Consider the following 17,777-nt stretch of genomic DNA (forward strand, 5'->3'; position numbering starts at 1 on the left):
TTTCAATTATATTATAAATTTATACCAGCTTCGTATGTATGTAAAAAAAAACATATATTTAATTTGATAAAAATGCATGAGAGCTGGAATTTTCTAGTTTGAAAGTAATCAGAAGGTTGATTATCAATTAAAGATAAAATATTTTTTTATCTCAATAATACCGATAATTTACGTATGAGACACATTTTATTCTTGGAATATGTGTCAAAATAATCATATTCAATACTTAACCTGAATTGTCTTTGCATCATTTATTAATATGTTTTTCCCTCACATAATTTGCAAATATTGAAGGAAATACCATTGAAAATAAATGGCGTCATCACATTTTTAACATTAGAGGTATTTTTTTACCAGTAAAATTTTTAAAAATCCGAACAAGACAAATTTTTTGTAATAGATTTTTTATAATATGTATGTTCAAATGTTGTCAGTAAAATAATTAGTCTAAAAAATATCTGCGATACATGTTTTTGATGATATTTCCAGGCGTTCCCTAGTTCATATGTAAAATAATTCTAAAAAAGAATCTTTTTATTTATTGTTTCGGCATTTACTTTGTAGTAAGACATGTTAAAATGATTAAGGAAACACTTTTTTTTATACCACTTGAGTTTATTAATGACTACTAGTTTCGGAAGCTAAACTTCCATCGTCAGGTCTGAATTTCATATCCGTTAAGAAGACGTTTGTTTTAATTACATACTTACAAATATCGACCATGGATGACAGCCCTGAAATTTGTATCGAAAATTGTGCAATTGTAAAATACTCATACAACTTTCGATATGAATGTAATATTAATTCAAAATGAATATAATGTAAATCTTGAGTAGAATGATGAATTTTGCAATGTTTAGAGTTATCACTCAAATTAGACAATGACAGGTCGTTAGCCCCTGTCATTGGCTAATTGCCCAGAATTCCATATAACCATCTCAATAACTCTTCACCTGTGTCAAAAAATATTTTTAAAATGTGAAATTTATTGTCTTTTTTTTAGAACGTGGAAAATTTTTGGCACTTGATCTTGGAGGGACAAATTTCAGAGTGCTTATAATAACTCTAGCGGAAAATCATTTCGATATGCAGTCAAAAATTTATGCTATACCCCAAAGTATTATGATCGGAACTGGAGCTTCTCTCTTCGACCACATTGCTGAATGCTTGGCTAATTTCATGAAGGTAAAAAAATATATATTGCTAATAATATTTAAGTAACAATAAAAATTATCACGACGTATGGAATTGAAAGTAGAGCGGACACCGTTGGCACAAAAAACGCACTTAGAGTGTCAGAAATGAACACTCTAAGAAGCATATCAGGCAAGAGTCTTCGAGATAGAATAAGAAACGCCAGGATCAGGGAAATATGCGATATCGAAGATGTCGTTAGGTGGGGAAGGCAACGAAGGAGACAATGGTATGCGCATGTGAGGAGAATGGAACCATCCAGACTCCCCCACATCGCACTGTACGGCCAACCACATGGTACACGACTCCCGGGTAGACCACCAAAGAGATGGGTCGATAGCTGGGAATTGACATTGCAGGAGGCTAGTCCCTCTTAAAAACAGGCCACAAGACCTACAACAATGTGATGAAGAAGAATAAAAATTATGATTTTATAGTATCTTCAATATCGAATTGAATCCAATACCTGTTTTCAGTAATATCACATCAGCTTTAACCTTTTAAAGTTTAATTAAATCTGTTAATAGTAAATCCACCTGACCTTTACAGAATCTAAAAATATATAATTTAATAATAGTTCATTTAATAATAATTCAAAAGATTTATTGAAAACATAATGACAATAATAGTTTATAAACAAAATGCTGTATAATATAATATTTCATTGGATTTGATATTAAAAATAATATAATAGTGTTGTGCTTTAGCACAACACTATTATATTATTTTTAAAAAGAAAAGCTTTAATGGTGATTCATGATATTTCGGTTTATGTAACCCAGAGGTGTTTTTTCCTGGTTATTTTTTCTTAAAAAAACAAAATTATTTATTACAATGTTCTGGCCCCTCTACACCATGGAATATAATGTAATATTGTTATAGAAAGACTTTAATTTTTTTAAATATATTTTAAAGCAATAATGCACAATTTTCTTACCATAGACGTCAATATAATCTTCTCAGATAAATATCTACTGATTTCAATATCTACCATGAGATGTATTTTAATCGTCACCTTTTAATTATGAAATTATGTTATTATTACAATACATTACTTATTGTGATGTAACATGAATTGCATTGCACTCCATATCTATCTTGTAACATGGCTTTATATTTATTATTATTATTATTATAGATATTTCTAGAAGGCACTGTTTAGACCAAGATAAAACGTTTCATCTATCTCCATAGTGTAGTGGATAGCCGGTTTGGCTACCTTGCAAGGTCTCAGGTTCGATTCTCAAAGGGTAACAATAAATAAAAGAGATTTTTTCCCTCTAATAACATTTATTTAATATTAATTTGGCAGTCACTTTATTCTAATATCTATGCATTTTTAATTTAAATTTTACTTGTTTAATACCACTATGAAACAGTGAAATTTACCAAGCAAAATTTTAAATCTTTAATATTACCCTTGACTAGAATCCAAAATGGAGAATTGACCACCGTGCCTTCATTAAATTAATGATTATGTTTACATCACATTGGTTTGATGCAGTGTTTTATGCACCATTTGATGAGGATGAGGGTCAGAAGAAGTAGAAATCCCAATGGATTGCCGGATCTTGCTGTATATATCAATATATACAGCAAGACCTTCCCTATCCTTACTATCTGCAGACAAGCATCTAAAATAGACGCTTTGCTGGTTATTCCTTAAAAAATAAAAAAATAAAAATGAACAGGTTTTGTGCAAGTAACCCCAAATGTTTTATTTTATTTTTTAAATGTTATTTATTATTTCTAATTCAGGATAATGACGTATATAAGGAAAGGCTGCCTCTTGGTTTCACATTCAGCTTTCCTCTCAGGCAACTTGGATTGACTAAAGGCCTGCTGGAAAGGTGGACAAAAGGCTTCAAGTGTTCGGGTGTAGTCAACGAAGATGTAGTTCAACTTCTTAAGGATGCCATAGCGAGGAGAGGCGTAAGTAACCTTTCTTCATAAAAAAATTGAGTATATAACTATTTAAATTTATGTCATTATCGACATTTTTTGATGAAATCTCATTTGGTAAAGAAAATCAAAACTGATGTAAAATAAGTACTTTTATTTTTATAATAATAAAAATAAAAACATACATTATAATTGAAATAATTCAAAGAGATTTCTAATTCCACTTCAAATAAATTCTTAATAAAAAAAAAAATAATAAAACCCTTATCCGCACCCCAATGGTGCATAGGGCACTACGTCATATAAACGCAGTGTTATCTTGATCATTTACACATGAAGGAAAGGTGATCAGCGCTCCGCTTCAGGTACCAGTCCAGGGTAGTATTGAATAAATATGACAGTGAAAAAATCACTTATAATATATATATATATATATAATATTTATTTTACCCCCCTTGGGAATCGAACCCGGGACCTCTAGAACGGTAGCCGAGCGTGCTGACCATTACACTACGGAGGCAGACATTAGACTGTAGTGTACGGAGGCAGACACTCTTAATAGAACCAGGAAATATTTTTAAAAAATTATTATTATTTTATCATATTCTGGAATTCTACAAAATAAATGATAATTTAATTTATCGAAAATAATCTAAAGGTAACTATTTCTTTGCTAATTTTATATATATTTAGAAATTTGTTATGAAGAAGTTTCTCAGTAATAATCACATATGTATGAAATAATTATCACATGTCGACATTAATTACCTATAATAAAAAAAAACTGTCAATTTAAATAATTTTATGTTTTACTGGCTTGGTATCAGAAGTGTTAAACTAATTATCTCACCTCATAATATGATTTTCAACTTTGATAACACTGTAGCAACCCTCTGCCGTTCCATACAAAAAGGAAAAAATAAATGTCTTAAACATATTTTGATGCCGTGATATAAATAGCTATAAATATGCAATATTTTAAAATGTGCATTTTTTTAAAGTAAATATATGCACATTATTTAAAACCGAATATAAATGGTTAAATATTAATTACAATAACAGTTTTGTATATTATATCATAGTAGATAAGTAGGAATAGGGAATATATACCAGTATAGTATCCTTTCTTATCTGTATTTCGTCATTCATATTATCATCACTTATGCACACTATCTATTATCTATACTTTTTAAAATACTATAGACATGTGTGTATTAATTCACCGAAATATAATTTTTAAAACTGTATGCGTTATTCTTACAGGATGTCCAAATAGATGTGTGTGCTATTCTGAATGATACTACGGGAACACTCATGTCTTGTGCGTGGAAAAATCACAACTGCAGAATAGGACTTATTGTTGGTACGCCCATTTTGATATAACAGTATTCTAGATGCATCAACTAATGATGTCATAAGTCGGGTGGTTTTATTAATCAAGTAATTAGTTATCGATTCATCTTATCAGTAAGATTGCTTTATTCATTAAATATGTATTGAGATTAAAATAGTAAAACTATAGGCCCTCCTGTATGAAATTATGTGTCGAGGAACCAACTATTTGCTGGTTTTTATGCCATCTGTTGAAATTTTTGTGAAGGAACAGAGCTGAAACCTTTATTAATAAAGTTATTATTTAAAAGAAATTATTTCCAATTTGTTTAACCTACGTTTCAATGTAAGTTTTAAAAACTCAAAAATATTCACTGTTTATAATTTTAATTATTTTCTTACAAAATTTGTTGAAATGTTTCAATTTAATTTTGCGATAGTCTTCTGATTCTCTAGTAAAAACTGAGTTGCAACAATGGTAGAAAAAAAAACCTCTACAGATACTTTTATGACACTTTTTCTTTATCTACGTCCCAGGATAATTTATAGTCAGAAGCTTTTTTTTAAAATACAATCTGATTTTAAAATATTTCAGTTTGATTAATTTACTATTTTAATTATGATTGATGAACTATGATTATTCATTATTCTATGATTTTGTAAAATCACAAAAATGGCATTTCTATAGGTATTCAATTATGTTTCCAGGTACTGGGAGTAATGCTTGTTATGTAGAAAAGACGAACAATGTGGAAATGTTTGACGGAGTTTCTACAAAAGATGATGTGCTTATAAATACGGAATGGGGAGCATTTGGTGATAATGGAAACTTAGATTTTATAAGGACTGAGTATGACAGGGAAGTGGATTCCTCTTCAATCAATCCAGGAAAACAGATGTAAGTAATAACATTTATATACGTAATATAGTCCAAAACTATATTTCCGGTCTTTTGTCATCTGTCCATCTTTTGGAGGTCAACCCACAAATCATTGTGATGTTTGTGGTTTCTATAGCACCAACACATGGTCTTTTGATCCTCTGCTTCTTAGGCTATATCCACCATACTTGCTGATGTAATGCTGTTTATGGGGAAATATTGTGTGTTAATTAATGACAGCATAATTGTTGATAGTTTATTGCAAGATCAATGTCTGTTTACATTGGCCAGCTATCAGGAAGTGGTTGGTCTACCTAATCTAATTGGTAGACCAACCGTGGCCATGACAGACGCCGTGGCGTAGCTGGATAGACGCTCGACTGCGTAACTGGCGTCGCGGGTTCGATTCCTACCAATTGCAAAATGAATTCAAGAATGATTTATTTTCAATTGGTCTGGGTGTTTGTGATGCATTTTTCACATTTACCTTCCCTATCCTTACTAACCTGCCTGCAGACAAGCATCTAAAATAGATGCTTTGATGGTTATTTCTTTTAAAAACAAAAATAAAATTGTTGGTAATAATAATTAGCATTGCATAGCCACAGCGCTGTGATTGACAGTCATGCACATGTGATTGACAGTCATGCACACAGAGAAAAAAACAATTAAAAATATACACATTACACACTACTAGAAATAATATTTATACCCAGTGGTAAAACCACCATATTTATAAAACCGTGGTTCCATATTTTTTCTCATTATTTCAGTAAATTCAGATAGACATGCCTATTCAACTGATTTCATTTTGTTTTTAGACAAGAGAAGATGATATCCGGAATGTACATGGGAGAGTTAGTAAGGTTGGCACTTGTAAAGTTTACAAAGGCTGGACTGTTATTTGGTGGAATTGGTTCGGACCTTCTGTATCAGAAGGGAAACTTTTATACAAAGTATGTTTCTGAAATTGAAGCAGACAAAAAGGGAGACTACTCTAGTTGCCGGGATGTATTGGATGAACTTGGTAAGTCAGTGAAAATAACATCATATTTAAATGTTTTACTGAAGTTTATTGGTGGATCAATTGTATATATGTCTATACTTGCCTAAAAATTGGTCAGTTCTGAAGTGCAATTAAGTGAGTTCAACAATTCAATAATGATTCATCAATCATTGATAAATGAAAACTTTTTTTAGATATTATGGCTATAAAATTAGGCCTGAATCTCTTCAACATAGTTTTAAATGTGTATTAAGCACAAGTTCATATTAAGCACAAATGCATATGATTTTGTAGTATTTCAACAGTCCGGGTAATGAAATTCCACCACAAAATTTCAAAGCAAGTGTAAAAAGAAAGGTTTGAATGCCACAAACATTTGTTCTGGCACACAATCATTAACTACTATACATATTGACATGATCAAATCTAAGGTTTACAATTTGATTGTGATAAAGACTTTTTTTAGAGATAATTGGTATTATGATAATATATTACTCAAAACTCCAATTTTGCAATTTCAAAATGCATTAAATGGGTAATAAAGACAATTGTTTTTCCAAGACTGCTTAATAATACGAGTTTATTTGTGTTTTATTCACATGCTGGAAAGATAATTTTAATGTCATCATAGCCGTGCCTTTCAAATCTCCTGAAATTAATAGCATTAGTGTTAATTTGTCAAATTAGGTATTATTAAACACTTTAGTCTTAGGTCTTAAGTATATTATCCTTCTCTTATCTTTAAATGCTTGTAAAGTTACAATAATATTATACACAATAATAAAAGGTGGGTCATAAAGATACTACGTAAGATCATGAATATGCATACATTTTTAATTATTATTACCAAGAAATAAGATATGAAAATACGACATGTATAATATCAGTTAAAATTTTGAACATGATTCTTTTATTACGTATATTCAGCAAAAATACTTGAATTTTAGATAGATTTTTAAAACATTAATAAAAATAAAAATAAATGATATCACCCAGAATCATAAACAATAAATAATTAGTGTAAGTCCCTCTCCAAACACAAAAGCTTAGTCTCTTTATTGGAGAGAACAGCGAAATTAATTTTAAGATTGTAAAGTAGAAATGTCTAGAAAATGTATTGCAGCTAAATTAAATAAATAACATTTAAAAAATTACAAAAAATTTAAAAATTAAAGTGATGTACTAAAAATATATATAATATGTAAACTTATTAACGGTAATTCCATCTAATATGTACCATGGTATTGGTTTGTAAAATAATTATTTTATCTTTGTGCATTAACCCTTTCCGGTCCCCTAAAATAAAAAAATAATAATCTAGGTAGACAGTTACATTCCAATTGGAAATAATCTTTTGTCCTCTGCTCCACATACTGTTGTAATAGATACGAGTGACAAAAATGCAAGCTTGGAATTTCAATAAATAATACTAATGATGAAAAATATGTTGATTAACATCCGACATGCGACCTAAGAGGAAAAAATCGATGTCAAATGAGATTCGACATTGGACCAGTAAGGGTTAAAGTAAAATAGAGCTGACAATTTAAAAACGATGGAAATAGGTCTTAAGAGATTAATTTCAGATTCCATTACTTAAATTAATATTTTCAGGTTTATCGCATGCCAATGACCAGGATTGTGCAAACGTGAGGTACATCTGTGAGTGCGTGTCACGCCGTGCGGCTCATTTAGTTTCCGCTGGTCTCGCCACACTAATAAACAAGATGGGAGATCCTCATGTCACCGTCGGAATTGATGGATCAGTTTACAGGTTCCACCCCCACTTCCATGATCTCATGGTGGAGAAAATTTCCCAACTTATCGACCCCGGCATCAAGGTGAGAATTTTAATATCATAGTATGGAATTAGATTTCAAATACTATCAAAACTAAAATAAAAAACATTTCTTAGTTTACTATGTTTTTACATCTAAATTTTATAGAAAAAAGACGTAAAAAGTATCTATCATAAGAAAAATGTTTCAAATCCTTAAATTCTGAAAAGCGAGCGAGAAGAACAAAGAGACGCAGTTCATCGACTTTATTTGTTTATAATATTTTCCCCACCACATGTAACTCCTTTAAAATCTTATATATATATAGGGTGGAGGGCAAATTTTTGTGTGCTCAGATAAGATTAAAATTCAAACATATACCTATACGTCGCGCTCGCTCTTTGTCTATTGGCGTCGCTTTGTTCTTCTTGCCCTTATAAGTTGTAAAATTTTCGATAAATAAATAATTGTCTTCATTTGCGCGTTGCCGTCTACCTCATTATAAGTGTTCCAATACCATTAGTCGATACACTTCTCTTATAAAATTTACGCTTTATTAATGTTTGGACTATTGAACGCTAAATCGATTTATAAAATAATGGGTACATTAAAATATTTGGCTCTCAGTACAATTAGATAGACAAAGTAAGTATTTTTTTGTCTGGAGAAATATATTTAAATATAATTATTTGTTTGTTTCAGTTCGACTTGATGTTGTCAGAGGACGGAAGCGGTCGTGGAGCGGCGTTAGTAGCTGCCGTGGCTTGTAGACAACAATAACACCCCGGGATTATCCCTTAAAATCAATTTTAGCATCTTTTCATAACATACCAATAGATAAGAATTGGATTAGAATAGTGAGAATAGTATATTTAATTCACCCCTGGTGATTAACAAGAATATTTGGCCATGCAATAGATCTGTGTTCTGTCTGTTGCTAAACTTAATCCAAGAGAAACATACATACTTAATTATATCTAAAGGCTTTCTAAAATATTTAATAATTTATAGACACAAATAATTTAATCGGTTGATATTAAATTATATTATACTTTTTTTTTAATTTTAATAAATGGACACAAACTTAATTATGTAGTTTAGGATTTGGGTTCCTTGATAGACTGCATTTTAGTGTGATCTCTATGAAAATAGAGTAAACAAAAAAGTACTTAGGTTATTTTGAATAATTTTACTTTTTTTTAATTATGAATGTTTTTTTCATCATGTTTGTACTTATAAAAAATAGTAATCCATTGTCCACTGCGAGTGCTGGATTTCTCAGATTGACTAGATTATTTAATTGTTCCGAAACAATTGTATTAGTATTACTTAACTGAAATTATTAATAAGAGAAATGGGATTGTGATAAATTATTTTGTTGCTACTTCACTTATCGAGAATGAATATTTTTATAGTTCTAAAACACCCGTTAGAAATGTCACATGAAAAATATTATGTGCTTAAAATAATTATTATTTTAGTATGAGGTTTACATTGTGTGCAAAACCCCAAAAATGTGCAGTTGGGAAAGGATTACTGTTCCCTATCTTTCTTGAGTGGTATTCGTGAAATGAAATGTAAATATTATATTAATTTGTTTACTTTTATCCTTGATCTATTTTATATGATATTTATGTATATATATATTTAAATCATAATAATGTTAAATATATTTTAAATGTTGTACATTACAGATATTTTAGATTATTGAATTGTTACAATATGCTAGGAAGATAATAATAAATTGATTTGATTGTAAATATTTATTTCACGGCCTGGAGCTGTTCAAGATTGATTGATTGTTATATCTCCATTTAGTGAATTTAGAAATAGTTTATATATTTGGGGTGCAGACAGTTGGGACTTGGAAGTGCAATATCAGTTCAAGGAGCCCATATTAACGGAAGAAAACAATAGCCACTTCAGACTACAGTATGAACTTTGAACAATTAAATTTGTTCTTAAGTATTCGCAAACAAAACTTTAAAAGTGGTATGACAAATATAGGCAATACGAGATTCTCCAGAGCATCAAGAAGTTGATGCTCAGGTGACACTAATAAAGTTTTATGTAACTTGTGAAGTTGGCAAATTTCCAGCCCTCCGCATAGGAAGACAACTCACTCAGTACTTGAAGCTCTAGCGAGTATTGTAATAACATATCTAATCTAATTATTTATTATTCAGCTTACTCAATTTCCAATGGTAAGAATTGACGTTAAAAAATATACATTTATATGACTCATTTTTCTATTCACTGATGGTTAAAGATATAAATACCCTAGAGATATTTTAAGCTTTAAAAATGTATTTTTCCTTTTTGAAAGAATTAAAATGGCAAATTTTTAGATTATATTTATGTAAAACTATCACAATAAAAAATTAGCAGAAAATAAAGACATGTTAGTAACTATGGGTGTATTATTTTTCTCCACTGTTACCCAAGACCTAGGCCTAGAATATAACCGAGGGATAATCAACACATGAGGTCAAGTTCAAACACAGCTTTATATAGCTGTGTTTGCATGCTATATGATAACTTTTAAACCCTTATCCGCACCCCAATGGTGCATAGGGCACTGCATAAACGCAATGTTATCTTGATCGTTAACACACAAAGGAAAGGTGATCAGCCCTCCGCTTCAGGTACCAGTCCAAGGTAATATTTAATAAATATTGTGAAAAAATCATTTATATTTATTAGACCCCCCTCTGGGAATTGAACCCTGGACCTCAAGAACGACAGCCAAGCGCGCTGACCATTACACTACGGAGGCGGACATATATGATAACTATATATATATATATATATATATATATATATATATATATATATATATATATATATATATATATATATATATATATATATATATATATATATATATATATATATATATATATATATATATATATATATATATATATATATATATATATATATATATATATATACATATATATATATATATATATATATATATATATATATATATATATATATATATATATATATATATATATATATATATATATATATATATATCAATATATTTTTTGTCAAATAAAATGCAATTTGGCTGTATTTGCTTAGTTCCACGTGATTTTAAGGGGCAGGGGTGATTTGAGAGCCAATGACAACAATGATCAGGAAGATTGTAATTAATTCTAAAAAATACATACATTACGGCTCTATGTTTAAACTAGAAGTAAAAAAAAAATTATATAAAGTTTTTTTATTTTCTCAACCCTGATTTGTCAGCAACTGGGTTTGTTTAGATTATCCTGTAAAAATATTTTACAATAGAATTTGTAAATATGGATAAAGTTAAAGCTCTGAAAATAAAAATACCAAAAAATAATTTAATATTTTATTTTGTAACATACATTATACACGTTAATTTTAAAATATAAAAATATTTACCACAGTTAGTTCTCGTTTTTGTAACTGGTCAGAAAACCAAATTGATGTAGTTATACAAATGGAACTAATCATAGCCAAATGAATACAATACTTACAGACAATATTCAGATGTATTAAAACTTGTGTTAGTATGTACTGCATTCAGAAAGTTATGTGTACTATATGTAACTTCGGCTTTAACATCATTTCGGAAACATCAATTAAAATTATTTTCAAAAAATTTCTTTACGAGAACAAAAGCAGCATGATTGTTCAAGACATACATAATTTTGATTAAAACAATTTTAGTTATAATAAAACAAATGAAAATGTACTTTCATAAAAGTAATATCAATAAGATATACATATCGCTCACTCCCTTCAAGAATGTCATAAATCAAAAATCGTCGATTTTCAGTTGTACATGTTTTCGGAATGCCCAGAAAATGTACTATATCCCAGCAAAAGAGGCATATTTTAACTTAATATTTACCCGCTACAGGGCAGAAAATGTCGATTTTGCATTTAGAAGAAAAGGTATTGTTTAATTATTTTTTAAATGTACTAAATATTTTTCAAATGAAGAAAAAAACCTTCTGATTTTACCTAAAAGATCTGTTACACAATAAAAAGTTCAACAAGAGGCTTGATATTTATTTTTAATACATTGTATTGTATTATAAAAGTTTAAAAACGTTCTCCTGAAAAATCAAGTTTTTTGATTTATGACGTTCTTGAAAGGAGTGAGCGATATAATGAACAACAATAAATGGACACATTAAATAAATCCCTTGCAAGATAATTTAATGTGTTACATAGAGCAATTCAAAGCACAAATTCAATTTAGTAACGGAATGACCACATTTGTAAGAGATTTACTCTTAGGGGTAGATTTTATTTAGGGTAAACAGGATAAGGCTAAAGAACACCTAAATAAAACAAAATAACATCTAAATAAAGCTAATTTACACCGAAATACGGCAGTACATTCACAAACCTGTATTTGTTGTGTGATTTATTATAAAAACAAAGAATAACAAATTAAACAAAAAAATAATCTTAAATTAAGCTGAAATATTATTCCGTATTTAGAGTAACAGCAGTAGTAGTAGTAATATAGAGCGATGAAACTTAAATTTTGTCACAATAAAACAGCTTATCTTATAAAAATATATAATAAAAAAAACATCTCAGCACATTTTGTAACATAAGGGAAGTGAAATTTAATATTGCTTAAAATTGCATGTAATAATATAAAAACATGAGAAATTTAATATAATTCTTAAGTAGAATATTATAGCAGCTTTATTGTTATTTGACACAAAAAATACAAATGGAGAAAAGAGATTATACATATATATTTTTATCATCAATAAAATTTTGTTTTTTTTTTAAATATATATTTTTACAATTTATATAACTATGTACTATTATATTTTATAATAGAATTAATAAAAAAAAATGAATGCAAATAAAGAGCATACAAATTTTTAGAAACAGTAACAATATTATAATGTTAATTTTAATTGAATTATCTAAGGGGCAATTATCGTACTTATTAAAATAATTTTACTGACATTCATTGTAGAAAAGTGAAACAAAGGTAATGAAATAAAAAAAAGTTTATGTTAAAAATCTTAATATACTAGGAACAACATTTAAAAGTCATACATTTTTTTTACTTTGAATTACAGAAAGACAGATGAAAACTACATTTATACATAAACTCTAAAAACATACATTGATCTTTTCTTTGACCATAATATAGATTTTTTTAAATTAAGGGTGACTCGCCCTTGAAAACATTTTTAACTTCATAAGGAAAAACCACATGTGTCCCCTTTTCGAGAAGGATGTTCAATAAAAGGAATTGAAAGTAAAAAATATAAAAACTTTACTTTAATAATAATTATAGTTTGTAACCAACATCCAGACATACAACAGTGTTCAGATAATGTACTTTATTTTTAAAAAAATATTTAGTATTTGGATTTTGCCAACGCTCTAGTCTGAAAGCATGTTCGGGAGTGTATTTTTATCAGCTTGTGATAAATCATCTCATTTCATTCAATCTACTGATAAAAAAATGAATATTAAAAATATATTTAAAAATGACATATCTATATGTCGTAATACATTCGTTCCAAGACAAGTAATCATTTGATTAATGAGTCTATTTTTATGAAATATACTTAACAAAAAATACCAATATTACGTAACAAATACATAAAAAGTACTTAGACTGCACGATGCACAATCAACGGTAATTGGAAGACTCACATATTGGGCATATTGCCAGGAAGAATAAAAAAGCTCTTGAGAAAATGATAGTAACAGGGACGGTTGGCAGTAAGTGAGCAAAAGCATGTTCTCTCACGAGATGGACAGATCAAATAAGGGAGATAACAGGATTCTCTCTGTCCCTTGAATTTGTCAACGAGTGAGTGGAATGGAGTGTATATTACATCTGGTTCCTACAAGACCACAATGCTCAAAGATTAATAAATGAATATTTTGAATGATTTACCACAAGAATACATACACATCATTCACAGCCAAAATTTCACATCTTACAACTTCGTATCTCTTTTAAAGTCTGCACAATACATATCGTATTATGTAGCCGAGGTGTGAAAATAACAACAATAAGTGGAATTTATGAAGACTATACTTATGAACGACAGAAACATTCGGGTTGGCTTCTTGTTGGTGGTTTGCTGGCAGTCAGTTTCTGCGAAGCCGCTCCGTATTGAATTCCAGATCCTATTCTCTCCGGGTCCAATTCTCCCGTTTCAATCTTAGCCAAAATGCTCTTTGAGCACTTGAGGAACGCTTCTTCTACGTTTTCTCCTGTTTTAGCACTCGTTTCAAGGAACATCAATTCTAGAATAAAGACATGACTCATTTAACAATATTAAACCATACATTAGCATTAATCAATGTCCAAGTAAAAAGAAAATTAAACAAGTAAAAGAAAACCTTCACTTTCCCAAGAAGCCAAACATTTGAAATACTACTGTATAAAAGCAATGGTTTATGCAAATGTGTAATTGGGGGGAACGCAGTAAAAATAGTCATACATTATGATTACTAATAAAAAGTAAACTTAAGAACCTATATTGATTTTTTTTTTAATTAAGTAACAATTTAACTGTGATATTAACTCTGTTCAGGGAAAAATCATTGATCAACAAATATTTTGTTGACTTTTCTCAGCCATTAATGCAAAAAAAGAATTGAGACAATATTTATAGTTTTTCTACATCCAAATTACGTCTGTTTATTAGGTTTACCTGTAAAAAAAAGGTAGAAAAACAATAAACATTGTATTTTATTTTAGTGTTTTGCATTAATGGATGAGAAAATTCAACAAAATATTTGTCAGTCAACAATTTTCATTCGGAGTAAAAAATTTTGGAAAAGAAAAACTTATTACCATTTTCTTGAGCAAACTGACTGGCTTCCATGAAAGTAACTTCTCTATCTTTATCCAAATCCTTCTTGTTTCCCACGAGCAGGATGACGATGTTAGGGCTGGCCAACGTGCGGGCGTCTCTCAGCCAGTTGGAGAGGGCGTTGAAGGAGTCTCGGGAAGCGATGTCGTAGACCAACAAGGCCCCCGCCGCTCCGCGGTAGTAGGACCGAGTGACGGACCTGAATCTCTCTTGCCCAGCCGTGTCCCAAATCTGCAACTTGGTGCACTTCCCACCGATGTTGACAATCTTCGACCCAAACTCAACCCCCACAGTGTGGCATCGGTCTTCTTTAACTAGAATAGCAAAAATTATTTTCGAGATATAATAATAAAAAGCCTGCATCCTAACAGTATTGCTGTACGGATGTAAGGCGAGGCACCTCACCAAAACTCAAAGCAAGAAACTAGCAAGTTCTGAAAATAGGTGCCTGAGGCGAATACTGGGTATAAAGTGGTATGACTTCGTCAGGAATGACGATGTGAGGAGAAGAACTCAACAGTCCCTCATACTGGGAGTCCTAAAGAGGAGAAGGTGCACTTGGTTGGGACATGTCCTTAGAATGCCACCTGAGTGCATCAACCCCTCATGTCTCTTTTTCCAACCCCGAGGATTCCGGCGCCCCGGAAGGCCGCTGACCACCATTCACCGACTATACTCAGCGGAACTTAGAGACGCCGGACTGACCTGGGAGGAAACCAAGGAGATGGCGCGTGACAGAGTGACTTGGAGACGTCTCGTGTTGGCCATATGCTCCGCCTAGGGAGCGAACCCATGTTCGCTCCCTAGTTGGAGCTCCCTTCTTTCCATAAAGAAGAAGAATAATAAAAAGAGAAATATTTGTGTTTTTATTATTACAAAAATACTCTTCTTACTATTATTATACTATTCATGTGAGCCTTAGCGGCTCATTATTAGAAATAAATAATAAAAGTTCAGGATAAATATAAAAATAGTGCAAGCAGTTACGTACATTTGTTTCCGATGAAATTATTCAATAAAGAAGATTTCCCTGAGGCAGCACTGCCGATGATCAAAAATTTGAATAAATATTCTGAAAAAAGTATGTCGCATTACTTAAAATGGGAGTTACAATGTTAATAACATTATTTTGTTCTTTTGTAAACAAAATAACAACAATAATTACCGTAAGACTCGGACATTTTTGATAATTTTATTAAAGTTTAGGGTACAACCATACAATCGAGTGAATATTAGCAAAAAAATTACAATATTATTGCGGATTATGCGTTTGACATTTGGAAAAATATGTCAAAAGTCCCAAAAGTCAAATTTCGACCATAGACAATATATATGATTTTTTGTTGCTGTTTATATATAGACAAGTACTTATTGCTAGAAAAATCTTGCAACATTCAAAATTTATTTGACATAACTTTGACAGAACATAGAAAAACGTGAAATTTCTATCACGATCGCGGCTATTTTGGATTTTCTCCAATTGACTCTAGAAGGTGTCAAAAAATATTAAATTTAATCAGTTATTAAATTTCGCTTTACTATAAACATTATATGCTCGATTTGTATTCTACTATTACAGATTTATAATGTTTCATCTTGTGACTAAAAGCGTTTTTCGTCCACCGGCATGCCAGAGCCGGTCACTTTGGGAGTGGGTTAACATGATGTTCAACAAGCCAGATCAAGTTAGAATAAAGGAAATTGGTCCTGATAGAGCTTGTGCCGAGTGGTTGCTTAGAAACGGGGGCGCTGTCCGCTGGACTGGTGATACTTCTTTAGTGAAAAATTATAATCTTCTAGCGGCAGGATCAACTGGAAAGTATATAAATGAAATTGACGCTTCAGGCTCTAGTATTTCTCATTATGGATTCGGACATTTGGGTAAACAAACTTTTATTACGGTGAAATTTAGTTTTAGTGACTTTGTATATGGCGAAAATTCGTCTATATAAGCCATTACCTTGTGTCAATGCGATACATGTGTGATTTCCTTTTGTCTCTTCAGTGATACTATAACCGAGTTTTGGTGTTTTTTTTATTTGATTTTTATTTATGGTGTGTACTAAAATGTTTATCTTTTTTTAGTTGGATGCAAGCACATCACAAGAATAATATTACATGACTGCGGTTATATAGATGATAGAGCAATAGAAGGTCTTTCATACATAGACTCCCCACTAAAATACCTTCAGATAACGAATTGCCGTAATATAACCGATAAGGGTTTGAAAAAATTACCTCCTCTTAAAGATTTGAAACATTTAGTTATTTCTAATTTGGACGGTGTCAAAAATATTTTAGAATGCAAGGGACACTTGGAAACTATTTTACCAACTTGCAATGTTGATACTTCTTTTGAAAACACAAAATAAATGTGTTTTTATGCAGTGCTTTATATGTAGCCCATGAGCACTTTTGAGCTGAGATTTACATGTATAGTGTTATTACCAGGTACACTTTTTATTAATATTATTTCATGTGTTCTTACCTTTTTTCAAAATGTTGTTGCTCATGAATCTTTAAAATAATTTATATAAAAATACGCTTTAATTTTTTTTCTAATAAATGATTTGTTACAGGTTTTTACTAAGAATCTTGGATTCGAAACAACAATAAAAAGCTTAAAAAGCAGATTGTGATTGATTTATTTATTATTAAAAATATATATTTTGTATTAAGTGTAAATATTGTACTCACATATGATGTTGAAATCTGTAACTGTTATTTTTTAATTATTTAATATATGATTTTTACATTAATTTATTATAAATAAATGTTTATTTTAATCAACTTGCAGTCTTCTTTCATTAAACAAAATTAATCCCTAA

At 30.1% G+C, this 17,777-nt stretch overlaps 3 protein-coding genes across 5 annotated transcripts in view; 2 read left to right on the forward strand and 1 right to left on the reverse strand.

Annotated features, from left to right (window-relative positions):
• Positions 1–9,456, forward strand: part of Hex-A (Hexokinase A) — a 70,137-nt gene extending 60,681 nt beyond the window's left edge. For 2 of the 3 annotated variants that reach the window (XM_088276164.1, XM_088276165.1), the window contains exons 3-9: positions 1,004–1,185; positions 2,953–3,126; positions 4,360–4,459; positions 5,137–5,326; positions 6,130–6,335; positions 7,929–8,155; positions 8,795–9,177. In XM_088276164.1, coding sequence (XP_088132290.1) covers positions 1,004–1,185; positions 2,953–3,126; positions 4,360–4,459; positions 5,137–5,326; positions 6,130–6,335; positions 7,929–8,155; positions 8,795–8,872 — 1,157 coding nt within the window. In that variant the 3' untranslated portion in view covers positions 8,873–9,177. Of the gene's footprint in view, positions 1–1,003; positions 1,186–2,952; positions 3,127–4,359; positions 4,460–5,136; positions 5,327–6,129; positions 6,336–7,928; positions 8,156–8,794 lie in introns of all 3 variants that reach the window. The other variant, XM_088276163.1, reaches the window with a different exon arrangement.
• A 1,992-nt stretch (positions 9,457–11,448) lies between these two features.
• Rab4 (RAS oncogene family member Rab4) lies at positions 11,449–16,263 on the reverse strand. The gene is made up of 4 exons (XM_088276169.1): positions 16,115–16,263; positions 15,941–16,021; positions 14,931–15,263; positions 11,449–14,377 (listed from the first exon to the last, which is right to left on the reverse strand). Exons 1-4 carry the CDS (start codon positions 16,128–16,130, stop codon positions 14,166–14,168), a joined length of 642 nt encoding a protein of 213 aa, XP_088132295.1. The 5' UTR covers positions 16,131–16,263; the 3' UTR covers positions 11,449–14,165.
• Positions 16,264–16,369: 106 nt separating this feature from the next.
• Positions 16,370–17,739, forward strand: LOC148299344 (ATP synthase subunit s, mitochondrial). Its single transcript, XM_088276170.1, has 4 exons — positions 16,370–16,442; positions 16,529–16,830; positions 17,035–17,400; positions 17,529–17,739. The coding sequence occupies exons 2-3, from the start codon at positions 16,536–16,538 to the stop codon at positions 17,319–17,321; spliced, it is 582 nt and encodes a 193-aa protein (XP_088132296.1). The 5' UTR covers positions 16,370–16,442; positions 16,529–16,535; the 3' UTR covers positions 17,322–17,400; positions 17,529–17,739.
• The last annotated feature ends 38 nt before the right edge of the window (positions 17,740–17,777 follow it).

Source organism: Brachycentrus maculatus, unplaced genomic scaffold, assembly GCF_059751285.1.
Source record: "Brachycentrus maculatus isolate JH-2025_06_01 unplaced genomic scaffold, ASM5975128v1 h1tg001173l, whole genome shotgun sequence".
Classification (NCBI taxonomy): domain Eukaryota; kingdom Metazoa; phylum Arthropoda; class Insecta; order Trichoptera; family Brachycentridae; genus Brachycentrus; species Brachycentrus maculatus.

Excerpts from the sequence above, each read along its gene's own strand:
- Rab4 (XM_088276169.1), bottom strand. Across the intron at positions 15,264-15,940 it reads TAATTTCATCGGAAACAAAT|TTAAAGAAGACCGATGCCAC; the intron begins GTACGTAACTGC and ends TTGCTATTCTAG. Across the intron at positions 14,378-14,930 it reads TCAGTTTGCTCAAGAAAATG|AATTGATGTTCCTTGAAACG; the intron begins GTAATAAGTTTT and ends TCTTTATTCTAG.
- LOC148299344 (XM_088276170.1), top strand. The coding sequence starts at position 16,536 with ATGTTTCATCTTGTGACTAAAAGCGTTTTTCGTCCACCGGCATGCCAG. Across the intron at positions 16,831-17,034 it reads TTATGGATTCGGACATTTGG|TTGGATGCAAGCACATCACA; the intron begins GTAAACAAACTT and ends ATCTTTTTTTAG.